Source organism: Dama dama, chromosome X (assembly GCF_033118175.1).
Source record: "Dama dama isolate Ldn47 chromosome X, ASM3311817v1, whole genome shotgun sequence".
Taxonomy (NCBI): domain Eukaryota; kingdom Metazoa; phylum Chordata; class Mammalia; order Artiodactyla; family Cervidae; genus Dama; species Dama dama.
Window position 1 is genome coordinate 15,407,193 of NC_083714.1, and position 23,391 is coordinate 15,430,583.

Here is a 23,391-nt window from a genome sequence, read left to right on the forward strand (position 1 = left end):
ATAATTCTCTTCCCATTATTTCTTCTTACCTTCCTTTCCCCCTGCTAGAGAAACAGTTTTTCCCCTCCCTCTGTCATTACTATTCTCAGTATTACATGCTTTTTATACCATTTCTTGAAATAGCCACCCAAGTTGAAAAAGCAAGTGAAAATCTCACCTTCAGGGATGACAAGAGTAGACATTTTCTTTTTGTCTCTTTAATTTTATTTGTTACATCTTCCTTTTTGTTCTGAACTTACTTTATCGTACATCCCCAGTAGGTTTCAATCTCTTCATGATGTGTTCTGCCCCCATGCCCCAGTCATCAAGTTTCTAAGTAATTTTTCCACAGCATTCTGAGAGGAGAGGACCTCTGCAGGACTTTAAGATTTCCAGGCACAGATTCTTTTTCTAACCACAGCATTTATTATTCTTACTTCCACGCCTAAGTCTAACCTAAATCCTTCTCTAGAATTGTTTGGAATTCACACTGGGCCTTCTGAGCCAGGGCTGAGTTCACTTTTTTGCAGGTATTTGGTTTGCACTTGGGGCTTCCCGAGGCCAGAGTTCGATCCCTGGGTTGGGAAGATCCCCTGGAGAAAGGAATGGCAACGCATTCCAGTATTCTTGCCTGGAGAATTCCATGGATTAGGGGAGCCTGGCTGGCTACAGTCTATGGGGTGGCAGAGTTGGACACGACTGAGTGACTAACACTTTCACTTTGTGCTATACTTGAAACAAAACTTTTGAAATGTTCACTCTTTAGTCCACGTTAAGTTGTGCTTGTCTTTGTCACATTGTGGTTCCTCTTGTTTCCTGTGATTACTTCCCCCGATTTCCTCTGTGTTCTTGCTATGAGTACCAGTTTCTGCTGCTAGTTTATTTTCCTGTCATGACAATCTGTCATGCATAATTCTGAGTCTTTTAAAATCATTTTTGCTTTCACGAAGACAAAGTCTTGAACCAAAGGAGAATGATGTTTGGGTTATACTACATCCTGCTTGTAGGATGCATCTGACCAGTTATCCACCCTTGTCCCAAGCTGTATCTTTAGATGGATTTCTTTCTTTTAGCAACACTGTTGCTGGTCCTACTGATTTTGAGGTTTTTATGGCAAGAGAGGACACTGAGAAAGTATTTAAATTACAGTCCTCCATTACATTTTAGTATCTGCATTGCGACTAGACTTGGATATGATCAAGATTTCTACAGTAGGACATATTAGGTTAGTGCAAAAGTAATTGCGGTTTTTGTGTTGAAATTTGCCTTTGTACTGGAATACATTCTTAAATAAATGTGGTTGTGTTATACATGATTTTAATATGCATTTCTCAGTTTTTGTTTTTTTCTAATGACTTGTTGTGCAGTTTATTTTTTATTTTAGACTGTGGAAATGATGTTAGACAAAAAGTAAATTCGAGTGATTTTCTAATTCGATTTCAAAATGGATTGTAAAGCAGCAGAGACAACTCGCAACAACAATGCATTTGACCCAGGAACTGCTAAAGAGCATACAGTGCAGTGGTGGTTCAAGAAGTTTTGCAAAGTAGTTAAGAGCCTTCAAGATGAGGAGTATAGTGGCCAGCCATCGGAAGTTGACAAGAACCAATTGAGAGCAATCATTGAAGCTGATCCTCCTACAACAATCCAAGAAATTGCTGAAAAACTCAGTGTCAACCATTCTGTGGTCATTTGGCATTTGAAGCAAATTGGAAAGGGAAAAGCGTGATAAGTGGGTGCTTCATGAGCTGATCTGCAATAAAAAAAAATCATTGTTTGGAAGTGTCATCTTCTCTTACTCTGTGCAACAACAGCAAATCATTTCTTGATTGGACTGCGATATGTAATGAAAAGTGGATTTTATATAACTGGTGATGACCAGCTCAGTGGTTGGAACAATAAGAAGCTCCAAAGCACTCCCCACAGCCAAACTTGCACCAAGAAAAGGTCATGGTCACTGTTTGGTGGTCTGCTGCCAGTCTGATACACTATAATTTTCTGAATCCCTGCGAAACCATTACATCTGAGAAGTATGCTCAGAAAATGAATGAGATGCACTGCAAACTGCAATGCCTGCAGCTGGCATCAGTCAACAGAAAGGGCTGCATTCTCCATGACAGCGCCCAACCACATATTGTACAACCAACACTTCAGAAGTTGAATGAATTGGGCTCTGAAGCTCTACCTCATCTCCCATACTCACCTGACCTCTTGCTGACTGACTACCACTTCTTCAAGCATATCGACAACGTTTTGCAGGGAAAACACTTCCACAACCAGTAGGATGCAGAAAGTGTTTTCCAGAGTTTGTCAAATCCCAAAGCACAGATTTTTATGCTAAAGGAATAAGCAAGCTTATTTCTCATTGGCAAAAATGTGTTTATTGTAATGGTTCCTGTTTTGATGAATAAAGATGTGTTTGAACCTACTTACAATGATTTAAAATTCACAGTCTGAAACCGCAATTACGTCTGCACCAACCTAATAGAACAGTCACCTTAGTCAGGCACTAGAGTGATGCCTTTTGGAGTGTTATCATAGTAGTCATTTCCAAATCGGAATACTTTTAGGACAGATCAGTTTCACTTAATTTTAGGAGATGTTGAAACAAAGCAGATCTTTTATTGGTGTATTGTTTAACATGTTGATTTCCCCATATTTGTATTTGTGTATTCATTAAAGTCTCTTCAGGCTAGAAGACCATGTTCTGTGCCTCCTCAGGACACAGTTACCTCATACAACTACCCCCAGAAGGTAATCTTTATAGTTTTATTTTGCATTTAGTTGAAGTGGCCTGACAGAGGAAAATGAATTTTTTCTTTTTGTTCTCTTTTCCCTTCATTATACTTCAAAGAAGCTGCTTATATTCTTATGTTAAGTATTCTTATACTTCCTGGTGCCTGGCACAGTATTTAGTAAATTTATTAACAAATTGATTGATCATCTACTCTGTTTCAGACACTCTTCTACGTGCTGACACTAAACTATTCATAGTCTGTCTACTCTGAAACTCTTACATAATGAATGAGTTAATGTCAGTTTCCTGTCAAGTCTGTCATTTCCTGGAAATTAAAATGTAAAGCTTTCCTATAGAATGGGGAGCTGGCATCAAAAAGGTAGCTGAAACCGTAGGAGTTAGTAAGATCATCCTGGGAAAAGGAAGAGTTAGAAGAACTTCTAGAACAGAGCCTGTGTATCACCATTTTAAAAATGGGTAGAGAAGGAATAACCAAGGAGGGAGGAAAGCAGGAGAGTGTATTATTATGGAAGTCCAGGAAGAAAATATTTCAATGAATAGTCATGTCAGTTGCTGCCAAGCGGTCAAGCAACATAAGGACTAAAAAGAGTCTACTATGACTTGTTGTCATGGAGATCACTGTGACTTTGAATATAATTTCTGAGAACCAGAGAGGGTAGCAACCACATTGCAATGGGTAATAAGAAAATGGAGACTGCAAGTAAGGATGGTATTCATGAAGAAGAAGAAGCTGTTATCATTTATTGAACATCTCTTTGTGCACAGCCCTGTATTGGGTGCTGTGGCCTAATCAGAAAAACAAATTGCAGTCTCATGAAGTTTTTTTAAAAAAGCAAAGAACACTTTTTTAAGTGTGTTTGTATGGGGAAATATATATGTATGTTAAAAATGCAGTATAAATTTCTGGATAATATTCAAGAAACCCAGAGGTTACTTGTTTGTTAAGAGAGGAGCTAAGCAGATGGAAGACAGGGGTTGGAGGGAGATTTTTCATTGTATATACAATTTTATACTTGGTTTTTGAATAATAATAATGCATTACCTTTCAAGAAAAATATTAAAAAGTAAAGCTCTTAAAGTAATCTGGGATCTTCTAAAAGAAATAACCTTTCTATATTAGGTTTACATGAAGATTGATTTCTTGGTGTTATCAGAATACTATTTCCTGAAATTTAGGATCAGATAAGAGACTAATTTTATTTGAGAAACCAAACAGAGTTCTAAAATTTCTTCCACACTTACAGGTGATGGTAAATTCTGCAGCAATTGCAGCTTCCTGTGCCAATAATGTTCCAGCTCCAGTCTTACCTAACTGTGCAGCCGCTAATCAAGCTAGTAGTACCACTTCAGTTTCCTCACAGAATGCTATACAGCCTCTATTTGTATCTCCACCTACACAAGGCAGGCCAGGTAGGTTATTAGTGGTTGCTTACTTTGGAAGCCTCTTTTTCTATTTGTAGACATGCACATACAGCAATTCTAGTGATTAGATGAAATTACTTGAATCTCCAGTCTTAAGTTTGTTTAACCTACTTGATAATGTATGTTCTATAGTTGAGGAATCCATGAGATTTGAGAGTCAGGGTTTCAGTTTTTTTTCTTGCATATTTGGCTTTGATATGATTTCATAGCTATCATTTTGCTACCCCATTGAAAATTTAGAGGACTTGTACTAGTTTATCAAATTTTGAGTTAAGTTTTATTATACTAAAATTAAGGTAGAGGTGTTTCACACTCTTACAGAATGAAAAGTTTGGCTCTAGAATTTAAGAGATCTAGGTTAGAATCTTGGTTTTACAACTTACTAGCTATGTAACTTTGGACAAGTTATTGAATCTTTCTTGCCTGTAAGCTTGGAGGTACTCATAGTACCACTTTATTAAGTTATTGTAAAATTTCATTAATATAATTTAAAATTCTCAGCAGAATTCTGGGAAAGTGGTGGCAACCACAGCATAGCTTTTCAGTCTCTGTCACCAAATAAAAATGGAAATAGCAAAACCAGAACCCATTGGACAATGCTTAACAACAAAACTAGGAGACAAGGTCTCCCCACGAACCTTAAAATTTAAGCAGGTAGGGACAAACCACCAGGCACGAGGCCTGCATGCTGTCAGGGTCTATGTGGGAGCAAGAAGACAGAAGCACTGGGGATGTTGTCTCATGGACCTGAGAACAGAAGAACCCTGAAAGAGCTAATAAGAATTCACTGGAAAGTGGGGCAGCCAATTTGGAAGGAGCAGCTAAGACTGGGAAGGGATTTGACCTCTCCAATACTTGGTGAGTGCTTTGGGTACATGGTAAAGGGACTGAAGGGCTTGGAACAGTTTGGCCCCTGAGAACTCTCAAAACTGACCTTGGCAGGACTACCTTTTGGATAGTATTCCTTACTGGGGAGAAACTGCTGGGAGTGGAATCAGAACTGTTGAGGATAGGGAAAAGAGCAGGTCCAGACTGAAGTTGTGGAGAACAGAGCCAAGGAATACTAGAAAGTAGTCATATTTTAAGCACTATATAAAAAGCAGTTGAGAGCCATATGAAGTTAGAAGAGCTTTCTTGTATTCCATCTCCTTTCAGAGTTTGTGAAAAATAATTTCACATAAAAATGAATGAAAGAAAAGCCCTACATATACATATACAGAGGTGTTTTAAGGGGAAAATGATGATATCCCTGTAGACAATAAAAGCATGTCATAAATGTGCACACGAAACAGAACTTAACCAACAACTATTTCAATATGAGATAAAGACATTAATAAAATAATACAAAATATTAAAACATAATAAATCAGGATTAGAAAAATTCAGAGGAGGTGAAAGAACTCAGAAAAGCATTAGAAATGGAAGAAAGTCATTTTGGTAATGAAGACTAAACTACAAAGAACATGACTGAGTATATATAATAGATAATGCTTTAAGAGAAAGATATAAAAGAGGGGGTAAATCTAAAATGAAAAAAAAATGAAGATAAAGACTCAAAAGTGACATATTGAAGTTAGGCAAAGGATATCCAGCACTGATAGAAGTTCTGAAGAAGAAAACCAACGTAAGGGAAAAGAGTACTAAAAACTACAATTCAGAAAATTTTCCTGACATTAAAAAAACTTTAGAACCACATACTGAAACAACACTCAGAATAACTGAGAATACCGAGCCAGAACAACCAACACCAGGATATTCTAGTAAAACAACTGAACTTAAAGAAAGTGCTTTGTTTATCTAGGTAAAAGAGCCTATGGAGCATAAAGGAAATAAAATGATAATGATCCAACTTTGACAGCAGTGCTTCAGCTAGAAGAAAATGGAGTGACATTTAATGAAAGAATATGTGAACCAAAGATTTTATATCCAACCAAACATCTTCAGGCTTAAAGGGTAATATATAAGAATTCAGAGAATATTGTTCTCATGAGTACTTCTTGAAAAATCTACTAAAGATACGCTGTCAAGCAAGGTAATCACTAGCCACATAGGACACTTTAATAATTGCTATTAAGTAAAATAAATCTTCAGTTGCTCAGTCACACTAACCACATACCAAGTACTCAAAGCCACATGTGGCTAGTACACTGTATTGGACAGTGCAGATACAGAATACTTCTGCCAAGGAAAGTTGTATTGGATGGACAAAGTATTGAAGAATGAATTTTGACTTTTAGACCACCAAAACAGAGACATCAACATAAGACTTGATTCTGAATATTAGATATGTATTTACACAAAATAAAGGCTGAGAGGTTGATGATACACTATGTAAAAGCCTTATATTTGAACAATGTAGATATAGTATAGCTATTTTTAAAAACAACATAATTGAGAGACAATATGCCAAGCATTTTTTAATGCTTTCAATAAACACATCAGGTTCTGTATAGCAATCTATACTTATTTGTTATTCAGAGATTATAATGTCAGCTACAATACGTGACTATGGGATATTCCAATTTTATCCCCTGTGTCCTTGCATGCCAGGTCTCAGTATGGAAGAAAGTTAATACAGATAGATACTAAAAAGGCCAAAGAAAAGCTTTTATGGTATTATATTACATTTGAATTGGAAATATCAATATGAACTTGAACTATTTTGTCTTTAAATTTATTTGCTAGCTCTGTCTACTGAAAAGGCCTAGAAACAATGAGTATCTTTAGCATTCAGTTTGTGACACTGAAATACCATTTCTCACTTAAAAGCAAACAGCTTTGTGGAGAAATTTCTGGTTCCAGGTTTGGGCAGGAAATGTTCAAGATGAGCCTGGATCATCTTGTCATGCTAGATGGCAAGGAAGCTACCAAAGAGTACTGGGGTCATGTCAAAAGGACTCAAGAGCCATCTTGGAGAGGTTCTCACTGGCCAGAGATGCAACATTTTGAGCTTGAATAATGATCATTGTAATAGGTTGGAACATACCAAATATATTTAAAAGTTCCTGATGATATTTTAGAAATTGGTTCCCTTTTGATTAACAGATGCAAACAACTATACATAAAATAAATGAAAAAAACCAAGGATTTACTGTGTAGCACAGGGAACTCTATTCACTATCTTGTAATAACATATAATAGAAAATAATCTGAAATATATATATATATATATAACTGAAAAAAATTGGTTCTCAAGAGAATGATATAATCTTGCTTTCTTGAAAACTGGACAATATAGTGAAAGAATCAAGTATTTATCCTACCTTTCTTGTATGAACTTTCCTACTGGAATAACCAAATAGTAGATGAGGGGAAGTATTTCTATATATTAGTATTCTGATTAGTGACAAGGAAGTGGCAGAATATGCTCATCTTGCAGTCCTTACTGACTGAATGGATGCACATTAAACAGCAATAGTTGTTAAGACTGCAAAGATAGTGAGACATTACCTATAGACTATTAAAGGAATCAATCTTGAGTCTGATCTAGTCTTCTGGATCTAGTTGTCTATTTAGAGGAAAGACAAGAACATATTGAAATACTCAGTGAGTATGTAATCAGCAAAATCTAGACTGGGAAACTCAACAAGTCAAGGGTTCCTTGAAAGAAAAATTGAAATGACAGGGATGGGAAAAGGACCAAGAGATTGAAAGAGATTCAGGATCTCAATTTTTAAAAACTTCCTTGGGGATGCATATTTGGCTGACAAAATGCTTAAAAATGCAAAGTGATAACTATGAAAGTCAGGATAATGATTGATTATGGTGGGGTAAGAGGGTGGTAGTGGCTTTCTAGCTGGCACTAGTGGTAAAGAACCCGCTTGCCAATGCAGGAGATGCCAGAAACAAGGGTTTAATCCCTGGGTGGGGAAGATAACCTGGAGGAGAGCATGGCAACCCCCTCCAGTATTCCTGCCTGGAGAATCCCATGGACAGAGGCGCCTGGCAGGCTACAGTCCATAGAGTTGCAAAGAATTGGACGTGACTGAAGCAACTTAGCACACAGCACTCAAGACTGTGGTGATTGTGATGGGGTGCATGGAATGTTTCTGAAATGGCTAGCAAACTTTTCTTTCTTAATCTGGATAGTGTCTACTTGAAACAAATTTGTTGGATTTGTTTTCTGTATCTGTTTTATTTATAATGTAAAAATTGTGTGCTTAGCCACAGTGCCTGGAACAAAACATTCTATATATATGTGTGTGTGTGTATATATACATTAATGATCTCAGAAATTTTCCATTGAAAGTGTTAATGTAGACAATGATTTTATTACTTTGTGCTAATAATTGTTGGGCTTCCCAGGTGGCTCTAGTGGTAAAGAACCTGCCTGCCAATGCAGGAGGCTTAAGAGCTGCAGGTTCGATCCCTGGGTTGGGAAGATCCCCTGGAGAAGGTCATGGCAAACCACTCCAGTGTTCTTGCTTGGAGAATCCGATAGACAGAGGAGCCTGGCAAGCTACAGTCCATGGCATCGCACAGAGTCAGACACGAAGGAAGCAACTTAGCAAGTATGCATGCTAATAATAGTAAGGGAAAATGTTGGCTATCTGCTTCTAGCAAATGTCTGAGCTTAACAAGCGATACGTGAATCAAACATTGTAATACCCCATTTATGTAGAATGATTGAAAACTATTCTATAAATTCCAGATTTGTATTTTTTGTAGATATTTCCAAAAATGTATGTTGCCTGCGTTTTACTTTTTGTTGTGTCTCTTGTGAACCTCAGCTATAACTCTAATAGGTAATGACTGCTTTTTAGTTGTTCTTTATCATTCCTGTCAGTCCTCTAGATAAACTCATGTTTCCCCTTGTTCATCACATGTGTCTGTCTGGCAGCCCCATCCCATCTTCCTTTAAGTCAGTTCTTACCTGCCAGGTAACTAGATGCTATGATTGCTTTTATGAGTGTCTTCATAGGCATTAAATCCTGTTAACTGATTTTTTTGGTAACTGTTTCCAAGTCTTTTGCCAGGGCCAGAACTAGTGACTCACTTGCTTTGGGTGCAAAATTTAAGGGAGTGTTAAAAAAATTAGGGATCAAAATAAATAACACTTTTAATGTACTATATAAAAAAAGGTTAATGCAAAAAAAGAATCCATGATAAACAAAGTATCAAACATTTAAAAAGATAAGAACTCTCGGCCAGACTTACCATGAGGTGAGTGAGGCAGTCACTATTGAGGTCATGCAAGTACAAGCTTGGATCCTGTCTTAAAATTTCGATATTTTATTAATCATGGATTGTTTTTTTTATTTTAATTTGATGGCCCTTTAAATTTTGCACCTCACTGCACTTTGGTCCTGGCCCTGCCCATTGATCTCTAGAGAATACAAATCTTCACGTTCTCTTCTGAAATGTCCTGAAGCAGCCTGCAGCTGCATGGACAAGTAAATAAACTTTCTGAATGCATTTCATTGGTTTTCATTCACATTTTAGAAAAGTTTTCTTCCATTTTTCTGGGTCCCTTCTTTGAACTATACCTGTTAAGCCTGTTTGGAGCCCCATTAAATCTGTGAATGAGATGCTCATGCATCTCTAGAGCAACTGAAAGTTTTAAAAGTTCTTATGGAGTATATTATAATATGCATTTTAAAATAAAGGTGAGTTCAGACAAAGTAACCACCAAATTTCTTCTGTCCTTGATTCTCTCAGGCCAATGAGAACTTATTTAGCTACTTGTATGTCTAGTAGTTGGTTTTTACCTTGTAATCATAATCACTTCTACTTTTTTTAGCTAATTGAACTCATTTCAGTTGCTTTTTTTGAAAAAAAAATGGTGGTGTTTGAGTGCTAATTTAGAAGAAATGAGTGAGGCTTTGTTGAAGCCATTATTTTATAGAAAACAAATCCATAAACTCCTTAGAGCATTTGGAGATGTTCTAAAAATTAAATTCCTCTTCTAAAACTGTAAAAGTGGAGATTTCTACATGCATGACAAAACTCCAAAATCAAAAGTTATTTGAACAAATTTTTTAAATGTACAGTTAAATTCATTTTTGGTGCCCTGTTCTATGAGTTTTAACAATGCATTGTACAATCACCACCAAAACCAAGAGAGAACAGTTTCATCGCCCCCAAAAGAGTTAGTTATCAAGTTTTAAATCACCCTAAGACTTACATTTCCTTCAGCTGTTGGCCTGTAGCTGTATAAAGGTTATATTGTTGTTGTTAAGTCGCTAGGTCCTGTCCAAATCTGTGTGATCCTATGGACTGCAGCACTCCAGGCTTCCCTGTCCTTCACTATCTCCCAGAGTTTGCTCTAATTCATGTCCATTGAGTCAGTGATGCTATCTAACCATCTTATCCTCTGCCACCCTCCTTTCCTTTTGCCTTCCGTCTTGCCCTGCATCAGGGACTTTTCCAGTGAGTTGGCTCCTCGCATCAGGTGGCGAAAGAACTGGAGCTTCAGCTTCAGCCTCAGTTCTTCCAATGAATATTCAGGGTTGATTTCCTGTAGGATTGACTGGTTTGATCTCCTTGCAGTCCAAGGGACTCTCGGGAGTCTTCTCCAGCACCACAGTTCAAAAGCATCAATTCTTTGGTGCTCAGCCTTCTTTATCGTCCAATTCTTAACATCTTTACATGACTACTGGAAAAACCATAGGTTTGACTAAATGAACCTTTGTTGGCAAGTGATGTCTCTGCTTTTTTAATATGCTATGTTTGTTAGTAGCTTTTCTTCCAAGGAGCAAACGTCTTTTAATTTCATGGCTGTACTTACCGTTCACAGTGATTTTGGAGCCAAAGAAAGTAAGATCTCTCACCGTTTCCATTGTTTCCCCATCTATTTGCCATGAAATGATGGGACTTGAATGCCTTGGTCTTAGTGTTTTGAATGTTGAGTTTTAAGCCAACTTTTTCATTCTCCTCTTTAACCCTTCCCTAGAGGCTCTTTAAGCTTTCCTGGTGGCCCAGACGGTGAAGTGTCTGCCTGCAATGTGGGAGACCTGGCTTCGATCCCTTAGTTGGGAAGATCCCCTGGAGAAGGAAATGGCAACCCACTCCACTACTGTTGCCTGGAAAATCCCATGAACGGAGGAGCCTGGTGGGCTACAGTCCATGGGGTCGCAAAGAGTCAGACACGACTGAGTGACTTCACTCACTCACTCATCTGCATATCTGAGGTTCTTGATATTTCTCCCAGTAGTCTTGATTCCTGCTTGTGAGTCATCCAAGCTGACATTTCACTTGATGTACTCCACATATAAGTTATATAAACAAGGTGAGAGTGTACAGCCTTGTCTTTCTCCTTTCCCAATTTTAAACCAGTCCATTGTTCATGTTAGGTTCTGACTATTGCTTCTTGACCCACATACAGGTTTCTCAGGAGACAGATAAGGTGGTCTGGTATTCCCATCTCTAAGTGTTTTCCACAGTTGTGATTCACACATTCAAGGATTTAGTGTAGTCAGTGAAGCAGAAGTAGATGTTTTTCTGGAACTCTGTTGCTTTCTCCATTATCCAGTGAATGTTGGCAATTTGATCTCTGGTTCCCCTGCCTCTTTGAAACCCAGCTTGCACATCTTGCTTCACATACTGCTGAAGCACAGCTTGAAGGACTTTGAGCATAACCTTGCTAGCATGTGAGATGAACACAGTTGTTCTGTGGTTTGGACATTTTTTGGCATTGCCTTTCTTTGGGATTGGAATGAAAAACTGACCTTTTCCAGTCCTGTGGCTACTGCTGAGTTTTTTCAAATTTTCTGGCATATTGAGTGCAGCACTTTCACAGCATCATCTTTTAGGATTTGAAATAGCTCAGGTGGAATTCCATCACGACCACTAACTTTGTAGTGATGCTTCCTAAGGTCCACTTGACTTCACAGTGCAGGATATCTGGCTCTAGGTGAGTGACTACACCATTGTGGTTATCCAAGTCCTTAAGACCTTTTTTGTATAGCTCTTCTGTGTATTCTCGCCACCTCTTCTTAATCTCTTCTGCTTCTGTTAGGTCCTGTTTCTGTCAGGAAACTGTTTATGTCCTTTATTGTGCCCATCCTTGCATGAAATGTTCCTGTTATATCTCCAGTTTTCTTGAAGAGATCTCAGTCTTTCCTATTTTGTTGTTTTCATCTACTACTTTGCATTGTTCATTTAAGAAGGCCACCTTATCTCTCCTTGCTATACTATGGAACTCTGCATTAAGTTGGGTATATCTTTCCCTTTCTCCATTGATTTTTGCTTCTCTTCTTTCCTCAGCTATTTGTAAAGCCTCCTCAGACAGCCAGTTTGCTTTCTTCCAATTCTTTTTTCTTTGGGATGGTTTTTGTCACTGCCTCCTGTGCAATGTAGCCTCCATTCATAGTCCTTTGGGCACTCTTGTCTACCAGATCTAATCTCTTGAATCTATTCATCACCTCCACTGTGTAATCATAAGGGACTTGATTTAGGTCTTATTTGAATGGCCTAGTGGTTTTCCTTTCTTCAGTTTAATCCTGAATTTTTCAGTAAGCGGTTCGTGATATGAGCCAGTCAGTTCCAAGTCTTATTTTTGCTGACTGTGTAGAGCTTCTCCATTTTCAACTGCAAAGAATATAATCAGTCTGATTTTGGTATTGACCATTTGGTGATGTCCATGTGTAGAGTCATCTCTTGTGTTGTTAGAAAAGGGTGTTTGCTATGACCAGTGTGTTCTCTTGACAAAACTTTGTTAGCCTTTGCCCTGCTTCATTTTGCACTCCAAGGCCAAACTTACCTGTTACACCAGGTATCTCTTGACTTCCTGCTTTTTCATTGCAGTCCCCTATGATGAAAAGGACATCTGTTTTTGGTGTTAGTTCTAGAAGGTCCTATAGGGATTACTTCTGATACTTGGCCTTAAATTCCTTTTGCTAAATTACCAGAATAACAAATTCAGCTTATGTGGACAACACTTACACTAAATTAAGTGTTCTAAAACTCTGAATTTAAACCTTTATTGACTACTGAGCCTAAACTGTCTATAGTTCTGAAGGTTAAAATTATAATACAGGTAACACAATGATAAAATTTAGTACTTGAATTTCTAAGTCAGCTAAGATGTTCAATTAAACTTGAAAGGTTGTATCAATAATCTTTCAAAAAATTTAACAGATTTATCTAACATAGTATGTATATATGGAGATATTTATTTTTACTGGGTTGGAGCTTCACTGTTTCCTTTATCATCATAGATGAACACATTAATATTTGAACAAAATTGTATTTAAATTTCTTATGTCAAAAACTGTGAAACTCCTAAATGAGTCTTGTTTCTAAACTATAGTAACAGTTACAGAAAAATAAAGGAAATAAGGTAGTTTCATGTAGCCTGTCTGTTTTAGATTCTGTAGGTCATCACAAATGGAACTGTTATGATTTAGAGTTCTCTATATTCCTCTGATACTACCAAGTAGAAATCTTCAAGGATTGCTTACCTTTGTAATCTGTGCAATTTAGTCTTTCCTATTAGTGTCTACGTCTTGTGTTTTTACATATGGCTGAAAACATCCTTAACTTTGTATTAAGCTAAGTGAGAATTTTGCCTTAATAGTGTTTATGTACCTGTTCAAAATCTTGGTAGTCAAACCTTGTAGCTTCAGTTTTCTTTTTTCCTTTTAATGTCAAGTAATTTCCTTAACTCAAAATAACCTATGTTGAACTCGTTTTCAGTTGGCATGTCTAAAAGAATCTGGACAGTTTACCGTCTTAAGTTTTTGTTTTTAAGTCAAACCATAAGACTTAGAGAGTTGCTTGTTGGAATTGAGAACACAAAAGAAATAGATGAGCTACTGCTTATAAGGTGTTACAGTTGTGGCATCGATACTTTGTTTTGTTTCTTTTGTAGTGTTTGCTTCACCATCCTATCCATACCTCTCTGCTCCTATTCCTGCTGCTGCTGGCCCTCTACCACCTCCACCTCCTCCACTACCACCACCACCCCCTCCTCCTCCTCTTGAGGTAGGAGAGGCTTCAAACTTAGCACCACCACTTCCACCTTATTCCTGTGATCCAAGTGGCAGTGATCTGCCTCAAGGTAAGTAGATTTTGACACTTAGGTGAGGGTTATTTAGGTCTGTTTTTCTCTCTTTAATTTTAGAGTATATCTCCTCTTTGGTTGACCAATGAGGGTAGGGTGGGGGGACCAAATGGAAATTGAGAGCAGTGCTGGGGAAATGACTAAGGAAAGGAGCAACTGAAAGCTGAGAATATCTTTTGCATCATCGAGAAGAGGATGATTGAGCTGACTCATGCTGTTTTTCTAAGGTAGCTGCATGTCTGCCCTAAAGAAGATTTGCAGCTGGGTATCTGTTCTCAACTATTTTTCTTGGAAAGTAGGAGTTGATAACAAAATTTTCTCCGTTTCTTTTATTTAATGCCCACCACAAGTACTTGAAATTGTTGCATTATTGATATTTAGGATTCCAACTGAATTTTGAGGAATTGGAAAAGATTTTTGGGAGAGGAGTTGCTGGGGAGGTCTGGTCTGCCTTGAATTTCCTTAATTAAACTAAGGATAGCTTTCCTTTGGAAGTTTGTTGTTACCCCTAAGTGTATCCCAAAAGAGAATTGTAATTGAAAGTTGTTTGTAGCTTATTTATACTTTGTTATGTTTTCTTTTTTGATATAACTTTCCATTCATTCTTTTAGCTGCTTCTCTATTTTATTTTGTTTTGTTTTCAGCCCCTAAGGTAGTCTTCAAGATCTTCAACTTCATTCTGTTCTTTTTCTCTTCCTTAAAAGTTGATATCAACTTTATGGAGATGATTTCTAAATCTCTTTGGCCTTGGCCTCTACTTACTTGCTAGGCAGTTTAATTTGGCTTTCTTTCTTTTATTTCAGATTCACTCTGTCTGTAATAAAATTCATCTTTATCTTCCTTCTTTCTTCTCTTTATGCTATGTAAAACATTGACTCTTCTCCTTGGTTTTATATTTTGTTAATAATATATCATTTCCACCTAATTCACCCAGGATCTAAACTCTGATCCCTTTACTCCTCTCCTTTTACCTACCTACCCTTGCCCAAGATCTTCTCAGCACATAATGCTGATTATTGCATTTTCCAACATTTTATTATGAAAATGTTTAAACATAAATTTGAATTTAAAAATGAATATCCATATATCTACCACCTATATTCCTTTGTAAACATTTAACTATACTTGCATTACTATGTATTTCTGTTTTTTCCTCCATCCATCTCTCTGTCCATCAATTAATCCATCTTTTCAAAGATGGATTTCAAAGTAAGTTGTAGACACCATTCTTCCCCATTAAAACTTCAGCATACATATCATTTACTAGAGTTTGGATCTATTTTTTCTCTTGATGTGATATCTACATATAATGAATGAGCAAAGCTTATGTGTACACTTGCTGCGTTTTGACAAATGAGTATGTGCACCTGTATAACCCAAATACCCATCAAGGTATAAAACATCATTAACCCACAAAGTTCCCTCATTCCCCTTCCCAGTTGTTCCCCACCCCGATCTCTACTTCCCCTAAGAGATAGTCACTATTCTGATATTTTTCTGCCCTAGTTTTACCTGTTGTAAAATTTCATGTGAATATGATCATACAGTATGTACTCTTTATGAATGGTTTCTTAAACTCAATGCAGTGTTTTTGAGATTCTTCCATGTTGCTTCATATATCAGTAGTCTGTTTGTATTGCTGAATAGTATTTCATTGTATGGGTATTCCACAGTTTGTCCATTCTCCTGTTGAGGGACACCTGGGCTATTTCTAATTTGGGTCTCTTATGGATAAAGCTGCTATGAATATGCTTGTAAAAGTCTTTGTGAACATGTGTTTTCAATTCCCTTGGGCAGATACCTAGGAATGAAATTTATGGGTTATAGATAGGTGTGTGTTTAGGTTTTTTTTTTTCTTAGTGGACATCACTGATCCTGGCATTCATAGATCATTAATTTGTACTGTGTCTTAGCTCCAAAGACCAGTATGATTGCTTTTGTAGTAGATTTGTATTAAAATAAAATTTTAGTCTTGAGACAAGAAAATGCCTTTATTACATTCTAAGTATTTGCATAGTAGTATTCCTGTAACATCTGCCTAATATTAAGTGTGTAATTAAAATATGTATTTTTGATTAAACCTTCGGTTAGAACATGATCTTAGTGTTAGGTAAATGGTAATTTACTATAAGGTAGGATTGAGGGTAGTGTTGATGTGGGAAGACTACATTTGTTGTATATACATTAATAGTCGAAGAGAAGAGCTCTTTAAGTGGTAAGTTTTAATTTTTTATGTCATCTAGTCACTAAAATTTAAATATTTAATTTTAGATACAAAAGTTTTGCAGTACTATTTCAATCTGGGATTACAGGTAAGAGTCCTGTTAAAATTTCTTTGATTTAAAAAAAGCTATCTTAAAAATGTAAGCTGTTTTGATAATCAGACTCTTGAACCTTAAAACTCAAGAACACTTTGAGTGACCTAAAAGGTTTATTTCTGTCTTTATATCTCTGAAGGTGACCCAGGACAATTTTGTACTTTAACCTCCTAGTGCTTCAGCTTCTCTTATAAAATAGTTAAATTGTTGTGAATGGGGTCTCTATGCAGTACAACTTTAGAATATATTGGCCTCCATGTTTAACATCATATCCTAACCGTTCACTGTGTTTTTCTGTCTCAAATGGATTATTTATCTGATTTACTTAAAACATTTTTGTGGCTATTTCTGTATTTTATGTGAATAGTAATTAGACTAAGTCAAAGACATTTAAAGAGCTGTATTATTTTTAAAGCACTTGTGTTCATAGATACTTGCCAAACACTGATTTTTACCATTTCCCTGAGTTGTAGAAAGGGAATACTGACAAATATCTTAATATCACTGAAAGGTATCTCTGACATCAGGTAAGAAACTATCTTCCCCGATAGGCACACATTTATAATTTAAGGGTAATGGAGTGGATTTTTGTTCTTGAAACTGTATTTCCTAAACGCAGTTTCAAGAATTGGAGAAATAAAATGCTTGCCCCTTCAGTTACGTTTATTATAGTGACATGTGGAAACAAAGCAGAGGCAGTTTTATTATTTATTTATTTTTAGTGTTTTTAAGTATAGTTGCTGTACCATATTATATGTTACGGATGTACAGTATAGTGATGCACAATTTTTAAAGGTTATGCTCCATTTATAAATATTTATAAAATATTGACTATGTTCCCTGTGTTGTGCAGTATAGTCTCCTACATTTTGTTGTTATTGTCGTTTAGTCACTAAGCCATTGTCATATTCTTTTGCGACCCCATGGACTGTAGCCTGCTAGGCTCCTCTGCCCATGGGATTTCCCAGGCAAGAATTCTGGAGTGGGGTGCCATTTCCTTCTCCAGGGGATCTTCCTGACACAGAGATCGAACCCACATCGCCTGCATTGCAAGCAGATTCATATATAGAATAGATACTTTAATATTTTCTCATATTAAAAGTAATAGCATTCATTATGGAGCATATGGAAAAATACTGATGTGTAAAGAAAACTGAAATCACTTGTGTAATCAATGTACATTTTGATATATTTCCTTACAGCTTATTTCATCAAATGTGGACTATGCTATGTAATTTTGTAAACTTTTTAAGTTAAACAATATGAGCACTTTTTTTAATTTGATGCCATGATTTTTTTATTGCCTGTATTGTATTCCATCATGTCTGTGTCATAATGCACTCAAGTTTCTTATTGAATATTTAGGCTGTTAATTTTTTTGCCTTTAAAAATAATGCTATAACAAATATCTTTGTATACAAACCATTGTGTGTATCTCTAATTTTCTTAGAGTGCTTTCCTTAAAGAATTTCTGGTCCAAATATGAAATACAGAGGCTGCGAAAGATCTTAAAGTTGCTATAGAGAATAGATTTTCTAAATATCATGTCATTTATTTCAAAAGTCATTGTTATCTCACCTGAAAATCATGGCCTAGCTTTTTTCTCAGTGAACAATGGTACTACTTTAAGAAAAGAAATAGTCAAAGTGTTTGTTTTTTTCTTTACTTTCTTGCCCAAGTGCTATCACCACAGCTACTGGCACTCCATGGTCTATGTGCCACAGATGCAACAGCAGCAGCTTCATGCAGAGAATTATCCAGTCTATACGGAGCCGCCACCTCTAGTAGATCAAACCATTCCTCAGTTATACAGTGAGGTGGAGAGGCAAGATGGCACACAGGCAGAAGTATCAGCAAATGGTAAGCGTGTAGTGAGAAATTTTCTATAAGAAAGACAATTGAATTTTATTGTGTGTAACAATAATAGACTTCAGATAGACCAACATTTCTTTTTTTTTTATGTAACCATGTAACTGTGTATTGCAACAAAAGTGTAGAAATAGGAAGTTCAGTTTAAACCTTTTCCTAAATTTGGTTCATTTAATCAGTAGCTTTATTTTTTAATTTTGCATACATATATATATATATATATATTGAGAAGTAAATGGCAACCCACTCCAATATTCTTGCCTGGAGAAGCCCATGGACAGAGGAGCCTGGTGGGCTATAGTCCATGGGGTTGCAAGAGTCGGACACGACTTAGCGACTAAACCACCCATATATATTTTTACTTGGAGGATAATTGCTTTACAATGTTGTGGTGGTCTCTACCATACATCACTGTGGATCAGTCATAATTTTATATACGTGTCTTCTCTCTCTTGAGCCTTCACCCCTCTGGGTTGTCAACCGAGCACCAGGCTGAGCTCCCTATGTTATACAGCAGCTTCCCACTAGCTAGCTGTTTTACATATGATAGTGTGTATATGTCAATGCTACTTTCTCAATTTGTCCTGCCCTCTTCTTCCTCCCTCTGTGTCCACCTGTCTGTTCTCTACGTCTACATCTGCATTTCTTCTCTGTGAATAGTTCATCAGTACTGTTTTTTAGACTCCATGTATGTGCGTTAATATACTATATTTGTTTTTCTCTTTCTGACTTTCTTCACTGTGCATAAGAGGCTCTAGGTTCATCCACCTCACAACCAACTCAAATCTATTCCTTTTTATGGCTGAGTAATATGTACCATGACTTTGTTATCCATTCATCCTACACCAGCATTTTTTAAAGCATGGTACATGAACCTCTTGGGGTCCCTTGGAACTCTTTCAAGGGCTCCATGAGGCTAAAAGTATTCATTGTAATACATGGATTTTGTCTCTTTTGCTGTTTTAGATTTGCATTAAGGGTGCAAAAATCAGTGTGGGTAGAATAGCTGACACCTAAGCACAAATCAAAGCAGGGGCACCAAACTATGCTAGTAATCAGCATTTTCACACATGCTTGGTATAAAAATGCCAGCTTTATTTGTTTTGTGTTTGATCAAAGAAGCTCTTATTTTACTAAATTTTTAATCTTTGAAAAATTGTATTTAATATTGTATATGACAATATAGGAAGTATTCAGAAAGTTCTCTACATATCTAAGTATGATAATTGACTTTAAAAGAAAAGGATTTGTGAGCTTGAGTTTCGAGCTAAACTAGCTGACTTTCATGGAATGCTGTTTTTACTTGACAGAATGATAGACAAACTGTGGTTGTTCAGACTGGGGATCTGGCAGACATTTTCTCAAATGAACAGCTAAGCTTGTCACTTCAAGGAGGGCAATGGATAGTATGTTTTTTTGTCAAAGATAGAAATTCCAACTTTCAAATATAAGTTATCCAGAATTCTAATTTTTATCTAATAACCATGAGCTTGACAGCTTCTAGTACATAATTGTTTCTTTTAATAAAATAGATGATGGGGGGCTATTTATGATACGGTTTTTTACATTGTATAATGAAATGTGTCAACATGTGGGAGATCTGTATAACTTAGTGAAATAGTATTTTCCCAATTACTGTGTATAGTCTTACCTGTGCATGATTTTGTAAAAGATGTCTGCAAGAAAAAACAATAGATTTTAATGTTAACAAAGTATGAATAGTCCACATTGCGATTGACCTCTCAAATCACCACTTACCTAGTTTTGGTGTAGTATCAAAGAATATCTACAGTTATCTGAAAAGGCTAATTATTAGGACTTCTCTCTTTTCCAGCTACATATCTGTATGAGGCCAGATTTTCTTCATGTATTTCAACTAAATATATTGTAATGTGTGTGTGTGTTAAACCGCTTCAGTCATGTCCGACTTTTTGCGACCCTATGAACTATAGCCCACCAGGCTCCTCTGTCCATGGGATTCTCCAGGCAAGAATACTGAAGTGGATATATTGTAATAGATAAAATACAGAAGCAGATATGAGAATCCAGCTGTCTTCTGTTAAGCCATACATTAGAGACTACACAAGTATAAAACAGTGCCACTGGTTTCACAATTTTTTTGGGGGGTGAATAATACAGATTTTTATGAAAAATGAGTTTAACATAATGGGTTTATTTTTATGTGAAATAACATATTTAACTTAGTTTAATTCCTAATGGGATAAATATTGATAAATATAACCCACATAAGGAAAATCTATTTGAGGTCCTCAATTTTTAAGAATGTGAAGGGATCCTGAGACCAAAGAGTTTGAGACCTCTGTGCCAGACCATAAGGATGCTTGCCTTTTCTGTCAGTTTATAGTATAATATAGATCAGGAGACATTTTGAAGGGTTTAGAATAGGATCTTTGGACTGCCCATCTTAGAATCAGCAGGAGGTAGAACAATGTATACTAACCTAACCAAATCTGCTTTCCATTCCAGCAACTGCTACTTGATGGATGTGATTTCCACTAAGTTACCTAACCTCCCTAAGTCTGATTTATATGTATAAGTATACTCATCCTGTTGCGTGTGAGGAATGTGAATTTTCTTTCCCTCCTCCCTTTTGAAGGCATATTATAGTTTACAATATTAGGACTATAAAATCTCATCCCTCATGTGGTGGTATGATGTGCTCCATGGTAATACAAATTAAAATATCAACTTTTACTGCCTTTTTGTTCCACTTACCTTTTATAGAGCTATTTTTATTGTAGTAAACATGAGACAGTGCCTGTCTTAATTTCACAAAATGAAGTTATCCCAAGTAATAAAGGAATCCATTAAAAAAAACATTTATATAGTCACTATAATGGCAGAATAGCATCTGTTTATTTCCACTGAAACTGATGCAGTAGAAGTGCTATAAAATTAAAATGATGTTAGCATGTTAATGACATTTAAGTGATGACTGTTAAATTTTTGGAATGCTTTTCAGAATTTTACCTTCAAGTATAGACCAGACTATAAAAACACTTGAGTTTTTAATTGCTAAAATAATACAAAATGGTTATTTGGGTGATATGTGTCATATGGAAAAAAATACTTGATAATTGTGACCAACTCTTTTAAGAACTTAATTGACAAAAATGACTCAAGAGAATGTTTCTCTGTGTATTTTGTCTGTTGATACCTAACTCATCCAAGAAAGGTAGCTATCTCTAGGTAGAGTACATTTGATACATTTTATATACATATATGTTTAATTTTTTTAATTAGAAAATTTTTATATTTTAGTAGCCTGTTTTGGTCAGTAATGTTCATATCTAAAGTGTTCCTCTTAGAATTGTAGGATATTTTCTTTTTTTTTTTTTTGTAGGATATTTTCTTAGAGTTAATGCTAAATTTCATTTTTACCTCAAGAACATCCATTTACGTTGATGTTTAGTGAATCTTTGTATATGAAGTATACTGTGTGCTTTGTTTCAGGTACTTTTCCAAATGCTGACCCTGCATCTGTCCCTCATGGAACAGTGTATTATCCAGTGATGTCAGATCCGTATGGGCAGCCACCTTTGCCAGGTTTTGATTCCTGCCTTCCTGTTGTGCCAGATTATCCCTACTTTGCTCCCTGGCATCCAGTTGGTGCAGCTTATGGTGGTTCTCCGCAGATTCATGGTGCTATGAGTCCTGGGCCACTTGGCTATATTGCTGCCCCTCCCTCAGCTTCTCCTTATGTACCTCAGAATATGTAAGATTCACAGTATGAAGTATTCTTGCACTGCCATCTTTCTTGCTATTTTGGCTTTAAAAAGTGTTTTATGTTAGTGTTTAAGTGATTTAGGGTGGTTAGAGTGGTTACTATTGTGTCTGTCTTTAAGATTATTTTATCTTTTGATTTAAAATAGTACTTTAAAATGAAGGAGTATTTCTTTGGGTTGTGAATAACGAAATTGAGATGAATGTACAACTAACCCCATATTTGAGCACATTTCATTGTATTCAGTTGTTTTCCTTTCAGCCAGCTTGTCAGCTTTATATTAGCTGATGGTACCAATTGATAAAATGAATAAATCATACGAACTGTTTCCTTGGTTCAGATGTCACACATCATATTAAACAATGCAAACTTGGAAAGCCTTCTACTTTTTTCTAAAAAATGAAGCAAAACCAAGAGCATTTGCTTGTGGGTAACTAACTTAATAATATTAAAAGAGAGAGCTCTTCAGGTTTCTTAAGAATCATTTGACCTGAGTTGCATTCTATGATATTAACCAGTTTTGAAGGCACATGGTGTTCTGCTTTAGATTTATCCCATATGCTATTGTTTAATATTAGATTTATGTAATTGTTTTACTGCACAGTATTGATGTCCTTTGCACAGTTAGCAGTAAATAAAAATTAGCATTTAAAATTGCTAAAATGAGTGAGATGTTTTTCTCTTTTGCATTTTCATGGCAGCAAAGAGTACCAGGTATTTGATTGTTTCAATATGTTTTCCCCCTGGTATTTTGGTTGGCAAAAAACATGAATTTATAGCATGAACTGGCAGGGTCAGTTGAAATGTTATTTAATGTTATTAATATTGCAATGCATACTGCCATATCTAGTTCTTTTCTCTTGAGAATGCTCCTTTAAGTTGTGTTTCTGTTTTTCCTGTTTTAAATCTACTAATTGCCCTATGAAATTTTAATCTAGATTTACTTTCTCATTGTCCTGTTCTTCAGCTAGTTGTTGAGTCTTTTTCTTAATTAATTAATGTATTTTAATTGGAGGCTAATTACTTTACAATACTGTAGTGGTTTTTGGCATACATTGATATGAATCAACCATGGGTGTACATGTGTTCCCCATCCTGAACCCCCCTCTCACCTCCCTCCCATCCCATCCCTCAGGGTCATCCCAGTACACTGGCCCTGAGCACTCTGTCTCATGCATTGAACCTGGACTTGTGATCTGTTTCACATATGGTAATATACATGTTTCAGTGCTGTTCTCTCAAATCATCCCACCCTCGCCCTCTTCCACAGAGTCCAAAAGACTCTTCTTTACATCTG

The 23,391-nt window shown here is 36.3% G+C and overlaps 1 protein-coding gene and 1 pseudogene across 1 annotated transcript in view; both read left to right on the forward strand.

Moving 5' to 3' along the window:
* The window catches only part of ALG13 (ALG13 UDP-N-acetylglucosaminyltransferase subunit), a 71,088-nt gene extending 48,315 nt beyond the window's left edge, over positions 1 to 22,773 (forward strand). The window contains 6 exon segments of the mRNA XM_061137076.1: positions 2,662 to 2,733; positions 3,982 to 4,147; positions 13,971 to 14,159; positions 16,434 to 16,474; positions 18,160 to 18,340; positions 21,824 to 22,773. Coding sequence (XP_060993059.1) covers positions 2,662 to 2,733; positions 3,982 to 4,147; positions 13,971 to 14,159; positions 16,434 to 16,474; positions 18,160 to 18,340; positions 21,824 to 22,089 — 915 coding nt within the window. The 3' untranslated portion in view covers positions 22,090 to 22,773.
* On the forward strand, positions 1,424 to 2,487 carry LOC133052100 (histone-lysine N-methyltransferase SETMAR-like; annotated as a pseudogene).
* Positions 22,774 to 23,391: the final 618 nt, after the last annotated feature.